The sequence below is a fragment of the Megascapheus bottae genome, chromosome 25 (genome assembly GCF_031878675.1).
Source record: "Megascapheus bottae isolate mThoBot1 chromosome 25, mThoBot2.hap1, whole genome shotgun sequence".
NCBI classification, from domain to species: domain Eukaryota; kingdom Metazoa; phylum Chordata; class Mammalia; order Rodentia; family Geomyidae; genus Megascapheus; species Megascapheus bottae.
Genome location: NC_143533.1, coordinates 18,073,866 through 18,089,130, shown reverse-complemented (window position 1 = coordinate 18,089,130; position 15,265 = coordinate 18,073,866). Strand labels below are relative to the sequence as shown.

The following is a 15,265-nucleotide window of genomic DNA, read 5'->3' as shown; positions in this document are numbered from 1 at the left end:
ACCGCCACTTCCGGTGGGGGCGGTTGGTGCCTTAGCAACCAGACGTAGCAACTGGGCCCTTGTGGTGGCGGCGGCGGCGTCGACGACGATGGCGGGGGTGCGCGTCGTCTGCGAGGGTCTAGAAAAATCTTGAGCTCACGACAGAAGCTCTACACTCTGGAACCTTCTTCCTTCTGGTGAAAATAATGGGCAGCTTAGCACCAGAAGCCTTCCGGGGAGGAAAGGCTGACACGCCGGTCCCATATGGCAGGTAGTGATTTGTGTTGTTATGATGGTTCTGACTGACGCTTAGGCCACACGTCGCCGCGATGGTTCCCTGAGATATTGGAAGATTTTTTTTCCCCCCCCAGTAACACAAATCCACAATATATATATTATTACAACCATCCAAGGGACATCCTAAATTACGTATGCATTCATCAGCTGAGGCGCTTTGACTCTTAGTTCTTCAGTGAAGGAGAAGCTGAATTTTATTACCCTTAGGGAATCCAATTAAACAAATTAAAGACTGCTTAAAAAAAAAAGTATGGTTACCCACAAAATCATTAGCAGCTTTCGAAATAAAGAACAAAAGTAAAATCATAGGAGTGGGGTAGGTTTTGGAGGGGGTGAACCTTCTTTTTCAAACAAGTAGCATCTTCCATATAAACTCCCAGGTCTGCCTGCTTGAAACCACAGTGACAGTATAGCTACTTTAAAAATACTTTTACGATTTACTAGTTTACCAGTTACTGTATCCATATAGATTAGTATGCACACATATTGGTTGTTGGTGTGTCTGAGTGAGTGTGAGTGTGTGTCAGACTGAGAAAGAGTCAGTCTTGGAGCTTGAAATTAGGGCCTGGATGCTGTCTGTGACCCTTCTGCCCGCCCCAAAGGCTTGCACTCTGTCACTTTTTTTTTTTTTTTTGCCAGTCCTGGGCCTTGAACTCAGGGCCTGAGCACTGTCCTTGGTCTTTTCTCAAGGCTAGAGCTCTACCACTTGAGCCACAGCACCACTTCCAGCTTTTTTTCTATGTATATGGTGCCGGAAAATTGAACCCGGGTCTGTGTGCATGCTAGACAAGCAATCTATCAAACTCCAGGCCCCCACTCTGCCACTTTTGCAACACCTCCACTCTGGCTTTTTTTTTTTTTTTTTTTTTTTTTGGTAGTTAAGAATGTAACAAGACTTTCCTGCCCCAGCTAACTTCCAGCTGCAATCCTCAGATCTCAGCCTCCTGAGTAACTAGTATCACAGAAATCTACAATACTATTATTATTGGTCACAATTAGCCTTGAACTAGAAACCCTTCGGTGTCAATTTACCAAGTGCTGAGATTACACATGTGCACTTCTGTGTTCTATACACTCTTGATTGTGATTATTTTGATGATTGATCTCTATATTAAATGTACCAGTGCAGCATCATTTATTATTACTACACATTCAGAATAGCACTGAAAAACAGCACTGTCTTAAACAATACTAAATTGTTAGTCTTAATTTTTTTTCCTCAGGATAAAAGCTTCAAAAGATTTCCAGGGCTGGGAATTTGGCCTAGTGGCAGAGTGCTTGCCTAGCATGCTCAAAGACCAGTGTTCTATTCCTTTGTACCACATACATAGAAAAAGGCCAGAAGTTTTTTTGTGGCTCAAGTGGTAGAGCTCTAGCCTTGGGGAAAAGCCCAAGGACAGTGCTCGGGCTCTGAGTTCAAGCCCCAGTACAGACCAAAAAAAAAAAAAGGATTTTCTTCCCTACTCCCTTAGGAAAAAAGCTTCAAAAAGGAATAATTTCTCCCTTTTTCTTAGGAAAACTCCAAAAAAGAAATATTTCTTAGGAAAAAAACCTCCAAAACAGGAATTTTCTTTTTTTTTGTAGGAAAAAGCTCCAAAAGTCTGAATATTATTAGTATCACTTAACTTGACATCTTCTTGGTCATAGTTCTCTTAAGATGTATTTAAAGGGGCCAGGAGTTTGGCCTAGTGGTTAAAGTGCTTGCCTAGCATGCATGAAGACCCGGGTTTGATTCCTCAGTACCACATACATAGAAAAAAACCGAAGTGGTGCTGAGGCTCAAGTGGTAGAGCTCTAGCCTTGAGAAAGTCCAAAGACAGTATTCAGGCCCTGAGCTCAAGCCCAGGACTGGCAAAAAAAAAAAAGATGTATTTAAAACAATAACACTGCCTCACCTATAAACACAAATACTTTATCTCATTGCCTCTTCCAACATTGCACTATGAAAAATTTCAAATATATATAAAACTGAAAGAATAGTGGGCACATGTATACTCACTATTAGCATTTATTGTATCTATATTGAACACAAGATACAGATACAATGACACATCACCCCTATATAGAGCCATGTGTATTTTCTAAAATTCTCATTCTATGTAATCATAACATCATTACAATGAACAACTTCCTGACACCATTTAAAACATAGTTTATATTAAAATTCATCTTCAAATATAAAATTTTAAAATCAGAAGAGCCTTTATCACTTTGGCGTCCAAAACTGTTTAAATGCCACTTAGAAATTCTGATTGAAAGGTTCTGTCGACCAGCTTAGGAAGAACCTTTGTGACTTGTGTGTATGCTGAGATTCTGGGGTTTAAACTCAGGGTATTGTATTCAGCAGGCAGGTGCTCTTATTACTGCCAGACCTTGTAACTTTAAAACAAAGCAGAACTTTCATTTTCTATGTTGATCCAGCAGAATGATTAATAGGAACTCAGGACCTGAGTTCAAGTCCCAGGACTGGCAAAAAAATAAAAATTAAAAAAAGAATACATTGAATTCTTAGGTAGTTAGGAGGCTTGTTAGCTCCTAGTTTTGTTTTTTACGCAAGATAGCAGTTCTGACATTATTAACTGTGCATATTCTGATCACATGTATTTTTACTGCTTGTTGATTTACATTAAATTTATTATGTGATTTGCTACTTTTCAGTGTAATGTGTTTCTCCTGCAATGGGAATACTCAAGTAAGTAAAAATTCTAGGAAAATGGCAGATAATTTTTTTTTCCAATTGTGGGGCTTGAAGGTGGGGCCTGAGCACTGTCCTTGGACCTTTCTCAAGGCTAGAGCTCTACTACTTGAGCCACAGCACCACTTGCAGCTTTTTTCTATGTATGTGGTACTGAGGAATCGAACCTGAGTCTTTGTGCATGCTAGGCAAGCTCTGCCATTAGGTCAAACTCCCAGCCCGGCAGCTAAATTTTGACCATGCTTTTTCCTTGGTCATACCCAAATTTATTTAGCCCAGTCTGAATGATAGGAGCAATTTTATGGCCTTTACAGTGTTTCATATGGATATACAGTTATGAATGAATACATCTATCTGTTCATAAAAATGTATCTTAATATCCATTTGCATATCTTACACTGACTACTTTGTACAGGTAAGACATTATTTTTCTTAACATCAGTTTTATTCAATGGTATGTAATTTAAAAACATTTTTATGAGGCCTGGTCTAGTGGTGGAGTGCTTGCCTAGCATGCACACAGCCCTGGGTTAAATTCCTTGGTATAAAAAGCCAGAAGTGTGCTGTGGCTCAAGTGGTAGAGCGCTAACCATGGAAAAGCTCCAGGACAATGTCCAGGCCCTGAGTTCAAGCCCAAGGACTGGCAAAAAAAAATTATAAAGTGCTTTTCTTATGGAATGTTTTGATATGATACAGTGTCCTGGTTAAAAGTAGATCTTTTGAGCCAAATACCAGTTGCTCATGCCTGTAATCCTTGCTACTCAGGAGGCTGAGGATAGGGGTTCAAAGCCAACCTGGGCAGAAAAAAGTCTGTGATACTCTTATCTCCAGTTAAGCACCAGGAAATAACAACAACGACAACAACAAAAAACAAAACTCAGAGGTAGAGCTGATGCTCAAGTGGTAGAGTGCTAACCTTTAGTAGAGAAGCTCAAATCATCACCCAGGCCCTGAGTTCAAGCCCCCAGGACCATCACACACATGCACACACACACACACAAAGTAGGTCTATCTTTTAAAGAAATACTTTAATAGCATTATTGAGGTATAATTTAAAGCTTTATTGAGGTGCATTAAGTCGAATATACATAACCAATCTAATTTTGTTATATAAGTACACCTATAAGACTATCACTGTACCAAGATACTGAACATAGGTATCACTACAGAAATTTCTTTTTTTTGTGCATGTGGACACAGTTTTGGGGCTTGAACTTGGGGCTTTGCACCTGTTAGTCAGATCTTCTGCTTGAGTCACATCTCCAGCCCCAGAAGTTTCTTCATAAAATGCTTGCAGAGTGTCTTTGATCATTTATCTCTTCCGTTTTCCTTTACCTGAAGAAGCCACTAATCTGCTTTTTGTTTCTATACCTTAATTTCCAATTTCAGCTCCTCCTTACCTTTTGTTGTTGTTGTTCCTGTACTGGAGCGTGAACTTAGGTCCTGATAGCTGTCCCTCTGTCCCTGAGTCATTTTGCTCAAGGCTAGCACTCTACCCCCCACAGCTCCACTTCTGGCTTTTTTTTTTTTTGCCAGTCCTGGTGCTTGAACTCAGGGGCTGACCACTGTCCTTTGGCTGTCCTCAAGGCTTGAGCTCTACTACTTGAGCCATAGCACCACTTCTGACTTTTCTGTGTATGTAGTACTGAAGAACTGAACCTGAGTCTTCGTGCATGCAAGGTACTATTTTTTTTTTTTTTTTTTGCCAGTCCTGGGCCTGAGCTCAGGGCCTGAGCACTGTCCTTGGACTTTCTCAAGGCTAGAAGCCCTACCACTTGAGCCTCAGCACCATTTCCGGCTTTTTTCTACGTATGTGGTACCGAGGAATTGAACCCAGGTCTTCGTGCATGCTAGGCAAGCACTCTACCACTAGGCCAAACTCCTGGCCCCCGGTACTATTTTTTTTTTTAAATTGTGGTTAGAGATAAAATGGACTTTTAGCTGGCTTTGAACTGTGATTCTTAGATCTCAGCCTCCTGAGTGGCTAGGGCTACATGGATGAGTCACCAGTGCCCCACTCAGCACTCTAATAGTATTGAAATCAAACTTGTATACTCTGATTTGCCTGGCTTCTCTTTCTCAGTATAATTGGGGATTTATGAGGCTGTTGCATGTACCTAATGTTGTTTTGATATGCCTCAATTTATCTGCTTGCTGATGAATATTTTTTTTCCTCCAGTTTGTGTGTCAGAATGTTTGTGTACAAGTTTTTTGGTCATATTTGTTATCTTATGAGGAACATGGTAGATAAACTCTGGGATCCATGCAGTTATTGATATTGTTGCATAATTCTTTGCCCTTTGAGTAGGAATTGTGTCTTGCTTCTATCTAATATGGCATGAAAAAGTTGTCTTTGATATGATGTATGCATGATTATATTAAAGATGATTAAGTCCTTCTAGCTAGGAGAGATTTGCTCCTTTTTTCGACTTGAGGAAAGCAAATGCCCAGGTTTCATAGGACCAGGTGGCAGGAAGCTGAGGGTGGTGTCCCTGCCAAAATTCAACAACTGGTCTTAGTCCTCCACCCATAGGAACTGATTTCTGCTAAAAGCCGGCTGCCATTGGATTATGAATCCTTTCCACTTGAGTCTCAGATAAGACTTTGTGTTTTTCTAGAGGACCCATTTTAGCTGGCTTCTAAAGCCAAAGAAATTTTGGTAAAATAACTGTGTGTTTGTGGGCTGGGATGTAGTTCAGTGGCATAGTACTTGCCTAGCAAGTGCATCTTCCTGGTTTCTACCCCTTGAACCCCCCCCCCCGAAAAAGAGAGAAGACAAAAAATGTAGTTAAAAACAATAACTCAACTGGTTTGGTGGTTCACGCCTGAAATCCCAGCTACTCAGGAGGCAATCTAAGGACTGCAGTTCAAAGCCAGGCCGGGCTCTAAAGGCTGTGAGACTCTTATCTCCAATTAATCACTAGAAAACGAGAAGTGGGGCTGTGGCTCAAGGGATAGGGCGGTAGCCTTGAGTAGTTGTATGTTTAAGGTTTTAAGAAATGCTAATTGTTTTCCTGTGTGGCCTTATCATTTTTTCACACTCATCAAACATGTATGGTGCACTAGTTGCCTCATATTCTCACCAACACTTAGTATATTCAGCCTTTTCCAGCCACTCTAGCTGGAGTGTTAGTAGAATTAAGGGAAAGGAAGAAGGTAAAAATACACAGAGACTACCGATAGGCTGGATGTCATCATGGTGAAGGGTGGAGCATGAATCCAGAAGTCAAATGGGCATTCAGTTCAGCAGCAGCATGTCTTATACACTTTATTCAGGAAAGGAATTTTCTTTCCTTAAAAGCAAAATTGTGAGTTGTGCGTAATCTGTTTCAGGTCAGAGTCCTCATTCTAGGAATTCTGTATTGCAGGTTGAACCTCTCACCACAGCATGCCAGAAAAAAAGAAATGGATGAGTCAGGGTGAAGGGAAGACAAAGGAGATACTTAATGTGGTATGGGCCTTTCCAAGGAGGGGCAGAGTCAGCTTTCAGTTATGACATGCAGTTAAGAGAGGAAGGATTTAGGCTTTAATAAGGGGTAAGAGGTATGCATAATTATTAAATAGTCATAGCCACAAGCATGCTCCAGTTCACCTCAGGATTGCCTTGTAATAATGAGACATGGTTGTAAACCAGGTGCTGTGGCTCATCCCTGTTACCCCAGCTGCATAGGAGTGCTGTACTACTTGATCCCTGTCCATGGTCTTAGTAATGTCTTTTTTTTTTTTTTTATGTCAGTCCTGTGGCTTGAACTCAGGGCCTGAGCACTGCCTTTGGGCTTTCTCAGGGCTAGACCTCTACCACTTGAGCCACAGTACCACTTCCAGCTTTTTCTTTTTTTTTGCCAGTCCTGGGCTTGAGCTCAGGGCTTATGCACTGTCCTACCCACTCCCAGCCCCCACTTCCAGCATTTTCTATGTGGTTGGAGGAATCAAATCCAGGTCCTCGTATGTGGGCTAAGCAAGCATTCTGCCACTAGGCCAAATTCCCAGCCCTAGAAATATCTTCTTAAAAGTGACAGTCGGGGCCGGGAGTTTGGCCTAGTGGTAGAGTGCTTTCCTAGCATGCACAAAGACCCGGGTTCGATTTCTCGGTACCACATATATAGAAAAAAGCCGGAAGTGGTGCTGAGGCTCAAGTGGTAGAGCTCTAGCCTTGAGAAAATCCAAGGACAGTGCTCAAGCCCTGAGCTCAAGCCCAGGACTGGCAAAAAAAAAAAAAAAAAAAAAAGTGACAGTGAACAAAGTTTGTTCAACCCCATGAGGCCCTGGGGGTTTAAAAGAGGTAGTAAGGTATTATAGAATGTGCTTTCTTAGTAAGACTCTTGGCACAAGGAAGGTAGGATAAATACTAGTAGATTTGGGGAGGTGTCTATTTAAGGATGCTCTGATTCTCATGTATTTTATTATAGTATAGCAATGAAGTAGTGAAAACATGTTTACCCAAACTTCCTTAATTGGAAAATCCTAGGATTTTTCTGTTGCTAGCTGGCTTTACTTGCATTTAATCTTACTGTTCTGGGCTACAGGTACAGAGTTAAAATTTTAGTTTGAGTTTTGCTATCAATGACCAACATGACCTTAGACACATTGTTTACCTTTCAGTAATTCTGTGTGTGTGTGCATGTGTGTGTGTGCGCATGTGTGTGTGTGTGTGTGCCCCAGTTCTGGGGCTTGACCTCTGGGCGTGGGCAATATCCTTGAGCTTTCTCAAGCTTAGCATTCTACCACTTGAGCCACAGCACCACTTCTGGCTTTTTCTGTGTATGTGGTACTGAGGAATTGAACTCATGGCTTTGTGCAAGATAGGCAAGCACTAGACCACACTCCCGGCGCTCATGCCTGCTTATTACAAACTACTGGGCACTGTTCTGGGTACTGTTCTCCTCTGCCCTTGGGAGTTGTTTAAAATGTAGAATCGGTAACTCGAAACAAGGCATTGAAGTGGATTCTGAGGGTCAGTGTAAACACCTAGATTACCTTCTCTTCGTTGTTGATTGTGTTCACTGAGGCTTATATTCTGGATGAGTACAACTGTATATCAAGAGCTGCATCAATGATATGCTGCTTGATTTGGAAATAAATACAGGTAAGAAGCAATAGCGAAACCTGTTAGTGTTTGACAGTAGCTGGAAACAGAAACAAAAACCTGATCTGATGAGCCTCTCCAGGGCGCCAGAGGGAGGTCTCGCCGGGGTCGCGGGCCGAGGTTGGTGGGAGGCTGCGATCTCCGGGGCGGGGCCGTGGGCGCGGAGGCGGGGCCGGGCCGGTCGGCGGGGAGGGGCGCCGAGCTCTCCGGGGCGGGGCCGAGCGGCGAGGGACACCTCCACGGAACCGCAGCATTTCCACCGAGCAGCCGCATTTCCGCAGAGCCGCGGTCGGGGTCCTCCGGAAGGACGCTCCGGCTCCGTCTGTCTCGTGACTGCCCCGAGCTCAGCTTCGCCACCTGAAACTGCGGAAAAACAGAGGAACTAGCCGACCATGGCCTCGGAGGGCCCGGGCACGCGTCGCGCCCGAGTGGCGGAGCAGCCCAGGTGCGGAGAGGGTGCCACGTCGTGGCCTCCTGGGTTGGCCCGGCAAGGGTAGGGCGGCCGGGGGCCCTGCTGGGGCTGCTTCGTCCCGGAAGGCAGACCGGAGCCTTGGATGCCTCCGTGGGCCCTGGGACTGGTCTTGCTGGAAAGACGCCCCTGACCCTCCCACCGCACTCCTGCCTGGCCTCACCTGCCTGGCGCCCCTGCTCTGCGTGGCCCAAAGCGACTTCAGCTCGGGCTTGCTTTGCCCGCCAGGTGACACCGCTTTTAAGCAAATAGTTATGGAAAACCAACGCCCCCTTGCTCTCTGGCTGCATCTTCTTTAAAAATAAAGCAAAAATAAAAATCTAGGACTCTCAGAACTGTCATGGAAGGAATTTACGTGTTGCCAGTGCCTAGCTACAGAGTAGCTCCTAATTTAGCGGTGTCCAGTGGAGAATTTTTTAAAATTACAGATTTGTTGTGGAAATACTTCGTTCTGGTTTATAAGGCTGAGGTCTCACTTGCTGCATTAGCCAAGGGATTTTCTGATGTTGGGTCCTCTCCCTCTTTGCTAGGGTTCTTCCTCTGAAGTCTTCCTACTTCCTGGTTTATTGCAGTTCTTGTCAGCTGAAAACATTATACTTCAGCATAATTTGAAAAGGGTGCCTAATCCAGCAAAGGAGGTCTATTTAGTTGCCAGAAATAAGTGTTTTGTTTTAAATAGAGGCCAGCATGGCATTGGACTGCAATTTAATGGCTCCAGTGTTGTAACATTTTCTGGAGGTGCTTGCCTAGTGCGGTTGTCCTGATAGGCTTGGATGAGTTAGGACACAGAAAACCTGCTTCAGAAGTGTCGTGAGGAGTTTGTCACATGAAAGTAAGTGCAGCCCATATTTCGGTGTATTACATGAAACATGTCCATGTATAAATTAGAAGTATGTTTTCTTTTATATATACACATGCACTATATATGTGCATATATGCATTATAGATTTGCACACACAGTTATATCTATGTTTTTTTTTGTTGATAGTAGTGGGGATTGAGCTCAGGGTCTCTGGTCAGCACAAAAATGCTTCCACCCGAGCCATATCCCTGCCCTTTTGCCTTTTAGTTTTCACATAGGATCTTGTATTTTTGTTCTGTCCAGCCTTGGACCAGAATCCTTTTATCTTAGTAGATTGGATACTTCATTTTATATAATTTTAATAGAAAGATTAATTCCTACAGTTACTTTGCTAGAAAGATGATGAGCAAAAGTACATGCACTAAAAATGAAGCAATGTTTAGCAAATTTCTTTTCTTTTTTTTTTTTTTTTGCCAGTCCTGGGCTTGAGTTCAGGGCCTGAGCACTGTCCTTGGACTTTCTCAAGGCTAGAGCTCTACCACTTGAGCCTCAGCACCACTTCCGGCTTTTTTCTATATATGTGGTACCGAGGAATTGAACCCGGGTCTTCATGCATGCTAGGCAAGCACTTTAACCACTAGGCCAAACTCCCGGCCCAGCAAATTTCTTTAGTGCACTTTTTGTCTTTCATTATTTTTAATAGTATTTAGTCACATGACACATTCTTAATGTTAGTATTGTTCTGTGCAAGCTACAGAAGACTTTGTAGTAAGCTCTGGTATTTTCTTGTGTTTGATAGGTGTGAGGTTGTTTGTGTGAGGTGTTGGTGGTACATGCATGTGTGCATGCAAGTACAGGTGCTTGAACTTGGCCTCCTCACATTCTTGCTTGTCTTTTTTACTCAAAGCTGATTCTTTGCCGCTTGAGCCACACCTTCACTTAGGGCTTTTTGCTGGTAACTTGGACATGAGTCTTGCAATTTTCTGCTCCAGTTGATTTCAAACTGGGATCCTCAGATCTCAGCTTCTTGAGAATCTAGGATTACAGGCATGAGCCACCTCTGCCTGGCTTACAGGAATGTTCTGAAGACATATTCATTTTAAGAGGGGTGAGATTTGCTAAATCTGAAGAGAGGACCTATGAATCTACTTAACTGGTAGATGTTATTCTGTGGGATCTCCAAGATGAACCTGTCTCTGCCAGAATCTCTAGCTTTCTGCTCAAAATGCCTTGTTAACGTCATAGCTATGAGCAATAACATTAGTTAGCCACATTATGAATTATGAATTTTGTAGTGTATGTGTGTTTGTGTGTGTGTGCACATGTGCATGTAACATGTATGTATGTGCATATGTGGATGCTCATTCTGTGGCTTGAACTTTGGGCCTGCTTTTTTTTTTGTCATGGGACTTGAACTCTAGGCCTGGGCACTGTCCCTGAGCTCTTCTGCTCAAGGCTACCATCCTACCCCATGAGCCATAGTGCCACTTCTAGTTTTCTGGTGGTTAATTGGAGATGAGTCTCATGGACTTTTTAGTGCCTGTGCTGGCTTTGAACCACTATCCTCAGATCTCAGCCTTCTGAGTAACTAGGATTATGGGCATCAGCCACCACACCCAGCTTTCCCTAAACTGTTTTGCCAAAGGCTACTCCTCTACCATCTGAGCTATAGCATCATTTTTAGCTTTTATTGGTTAATTGAAGATAAGAGACTCATTCCTGGACTTTCCTGCCTGGGCAGGCTTTGAACTACAATTCTCAGATCACAGTCTCCTGAGTAGCTAGTGTTACAGTTATGAGCCACCTGTCCTTGTCTGTTTTACCAACTCCTCCTTCACTTCCTCCTCCTCCTTTTTCTTCCGTTTCTATGAGAGTCACATAGCAATAAAAAGCACTGTATGTTCTTTCTGCATCAACACATGCTTACTTCCTAGAACTGACGTATTTTAGCTTTCCTTATCAGCAGTCTCTTTTCTCCTACTTTTAGGGATTAAGTTTCAAATTGTTGGATTCCTACTTGATTTTCACATCCCCTATAATTCACTCATTTGAAGTTTTGTCTTACAGAGTTTTACAGTCATCACTGCAATCAAATTTTGAGCATTTTCTAACCTCAAAAAAAAAACCAGCATCACTTAAATTATTATCCTGGGTCATCCCTCATCCCACGCCCTGAGCAACTGCTAATTGTTAATTATGTCCTATCTTGATAGATTTGAGCACTTCAGACATTGCAAATAAAGAAAATCATAACAAAATACAGTTTTTACCCCCAGTCCTGGTTCTTGAACTTAGGGTGTGGGCACTGTCTCTGAGCTCCTTTTGCTCAAGGCTAGTACTCTACTACTTGAGCCACAGCTCCACTTTTGGCTTTTTCTGTGTAGTTCATTGGAAATAAGCTTGGGGACAGTGCCCAGACCTTGAGTTCAAGGTCCATGACCGGAGCACATGCACGCACAGGCACGTACGCACATGCACACACACATACACACACACACATGCACGCACAGTTATTGGCATTGGTAGGTGGCTGAGAAAGAAAGGTCTTGAGTTTTAGGCTAACTTGAATATGCAAGACTTTAACAAATGTGTACTGTAGTATGCATTCTTACGTAAAGCAGAATGAATGTGTATGCTCTTCTATTGACATGACTTAGCAGTATGAGATGGTTACATCTTCCCTAAGCATTTTGGATTTGGACAGGACCTGAGAGGACTCTGTAGTTCACATTGTTTAGAAAAGAGGCTAAGAGAAAATGGTAAACTTTGAATTAGAATTATGACTATGGCTCCAGTAGACTTGTTTTTGGGGGCCAGAAGTGTGGTCTAGTGATAGAGTGCCTGCCTAGCATTCAGGAAGCCCTGGGTTTGATTCCTCAGTACCACATGCACAGAAAAAAGCTGGAAGTGGTGCTGTGGCTCAAGTGGTAGAGCGCTAGCCTTGAGAAAGCTCAAGGACAGTTCCCAGGATCTGGCAAAAAAAAAAAGCTCCAGAACTGGCAAAAAAAATTGTGTTTGAATTCCTGGTGTCTGCTCTAGTGTTCAACTGACCCTGTCTACTGGGTTTAGTAGCATATCCCTTAAAATTCATGTCTACTTTCATACTTAGGTTATGACTTTATTGCACCTAAAATCAAGTTTAGGTGAGGTAATAGTTATATGGGCCTTAATCCAGTATGATTGATATCTATCTTGCAAGGAAAAGTCAGCACAGATGGAGACATTCAGGGAGAATGCTCAGGGGCAACGGGCAGAAAGTACCAGGGGTATGAGTACCAGGATTGAAAGCCACTACCAGCAGTGGGAAAAGGCAACAAATGTTCTTCTTTGTAAATTGTGGAGGTGCATGTACTGCTGATTCTGGATTTTGGACAACTGGCCTACAGAACTGGAAAACAATACATTTCTGACATTTTAAGATGGGTTATGGTCCTTAGTGATTACAGTGACTCCTGATTACTACTTTTAGTATAAAGAGATTCTTCCTTGGATACCATTGAAAAAATTGTATGGGTAGTTACTTTCCCCCTTTTTTTTTTTGCCAGTCTGGGGCTTAACTCGGGGTCTCAACATTTTCCTTGGGCTTTTTCAAGGCTAGCTCTCTACCACTTGAGCCACAGCACCACTTCCAGCTTTCCAGCTGGTCCTGGGACTTGAACTCAGGGCCAGGGCACTGTCCTTGGGCACTTTTTGCTCAAGGCTAGTGTTCTGCCACTGGAGCCAAAGCTCCACTTCCAGCTTTTTCTGGAATACTGAGGAATCAAACCCAGGCTTTGTGCATGCTAGGCAAGCACTCTACCACTAGGCTACGCTCCTATCCCCACTTCCAGCATTTTTTCTATGTATGTGGTACTGGGGAATCAAACCTGGATCTTCGTGCATGCTAGGCAAGCATTCTACCACTAGGGTAAACCCCCAGTCCAGTTACTTTCTTCATAATTAAAAGAAATTGCTTTTTGTTGTTGTTGGGTATGTCACCTTAACTTCTTAATTCTTCAGTGTACTTCGCTATATAGTTACATATGCCTGTGTATATTACAGGCTTGCTTTCTGCAGTGCTGAGGAATTAACATGGGATCTCATGCATGCTGCATGTGTATTCTGTTTTGGGACTATACCCCAGCCCCTCCACAGAGTCTTTCTAATATCTGATATTTTGAAATACTCTTGTTTACAGATTGCTAAAGCTCAAAGAGATGTTTAAATCTAAGTTTGGTTCTATACCCAAGTTTTATGTTCGAGCACCAGGAAGAGTCAACCTAATAGGTATGTCAAAGGTTCTTTCTCTTAATTTTTCTTAATTTTGATGTCTTTATACTTACTGTGTTGGAGGGATATTTGGAAGCATTTCTACTCCTTGCTTTAAAAAATGTGGTCCTTGGGGGCCGGGAGTTTAGCCTAGTGGTAGAGTGCTTGCCTAGCATACATGAAGACCTGAGTTTGATTCCTCGGTATCATTTACATAGAAAAAAGTAAAAAATGGTGCTGTGGATCAAGTGGTAGAGCTCTAGCCAAAGAGCCCAAGGTCAGTGCCCAAGCCCTGAGTTCAAGGCCCAGGACTGGCAAAAAAAATATGGGGTCCTTGGATTGGAGGCATGGCTCAGGTGTTAGAGCACCAGCCAGTGAGTAAGAATATTACATACGGAGTTCAAGTCCAGGTCTCAGACAAAAAAAAAATGTGGCCCAAGTATATTAGGTTTTCTCTTGTGAAATATTTTTAATTTAATAACAAATTAGTAATCTTTTCAAATAAATTTGTATACTGTTTTTCTGACTCCATATTTCCTAATAATTTAAATACTTTGAGTACATATCATTTCTGTTCTTTTTCAGTTATTATAAATATTTTTCTTGCTGGGTTCTGGTGGCATATGCTTGTAATCCTAGTTACTCAGAAGGCTGAGATCTGAGGATCCAGATTTGAAGCCAACTGGGATAGAAAATTCTGTGAGACTCTATCTCCAATTAAGCAACATAAAGCTGAAAGTACAGGTGTGGCTCAAGTAGTAAAGCACCAGCCTTGAGCAAAAAAGCCAAGTGAGGGATTGAGGCCCTGAGTTCAAGCCCTAGTGCCTGTACAAAAAATAAAAATAGGGGCCAGGAGTTTGGTCCAGTGATAGAGTACTTGCCTAGCATGCACAAAGATCCTGGTTTGATTCCTCAGTACCACACACATAGAAAAAAAGTTGGAAGTAGTGTTGTGGCTCAAGTGGTAGAGCTCTAGCCTTGAGAAATTCCAAGGACAATGCTCAGGACTGGCAAATAAAAATAAAAAATAAATAAAAATACATTTTTTTGTTTCTGTAGAGATCATAATGTTTAATACCTTTATAATAACCTATAAAGTTGATATTCTGTTAATTTACCCAAAAGAATTTATTTTTCTCTTTTTCTTTGTGCCAGTCCTTGGGCTTGAACTTGGTGCCTGAGCACTGTTCCTGAGCTTACATGCTCAAAGCTAGTACTCTGCCACTTGACCCACAGCTCCGCTTCCAGCTCACGACTTTCCTGCTCTGGCTGTCTTTGAACAGATCTTAGCCTGCTTAGTAGCTAGCATTACAGGTGTGAGCCATCAATGCCCAGCAACTTAAGAAAATTTGGCATTGTACATAACATTACTTTGAATTTTCAGTGTGCCTTTTGGAATGTACACTGGGAATTCAGCTCTGATAACACCCTTGGATACCCTGTCCCCCATTCCTTGTCTACTGTACATGGCAGCACTCCCTTGGGAGCCAGTGATGGCAGAGCACAAGTCCCAGTACCTCATTATGGTGGAGGAAGGAGAGGACCAGGCCGTCAGCCATTGACAGTGCAGACGAAGTCCTGATGCAAAAGCCCAAACTACTCCTGTCATGAGATTTCTGATCCCCATTGGTTCCACACCCCACAAAGACCCAAGTACCAAATGAAAAAGAAAAGGAGCAGCCTGCAGCA

General features: G+C 42.7%; 1 protein-coding gene across 2 annotated transcripts in view; it reads left to right on the top strand.

Moving 5' to 3' along the window:
• The first annotated feature begins 15 nt into the window (after positions 1-15).
• The window catches only part of Galk2 (galactokinase 2), a 90,571-nt gene continuing 75,321 nt past the window's right edge, over positions 16-15,265 (top strand). The window contains exons 1-2 of one of the 2 annotated variants that reach the window (XM_090358438.1): positions 16-250; positions 13,506-13,594. In XM_090358438.1, the coding sequence (XP_090214564.1) occupies positions 186-250; positions 13,506-13,594 (154 nt within the window). In that variant the 5' untranslated portion in view covers positions 16-185. Of the gene's footprint in view, positions 251-8,322; positions 8,503-13,505; positions 13,595-15,265 lie in introns of those variants that run through there. The other variant, XM_090358439.1, reaches the window with a different exon arrangement.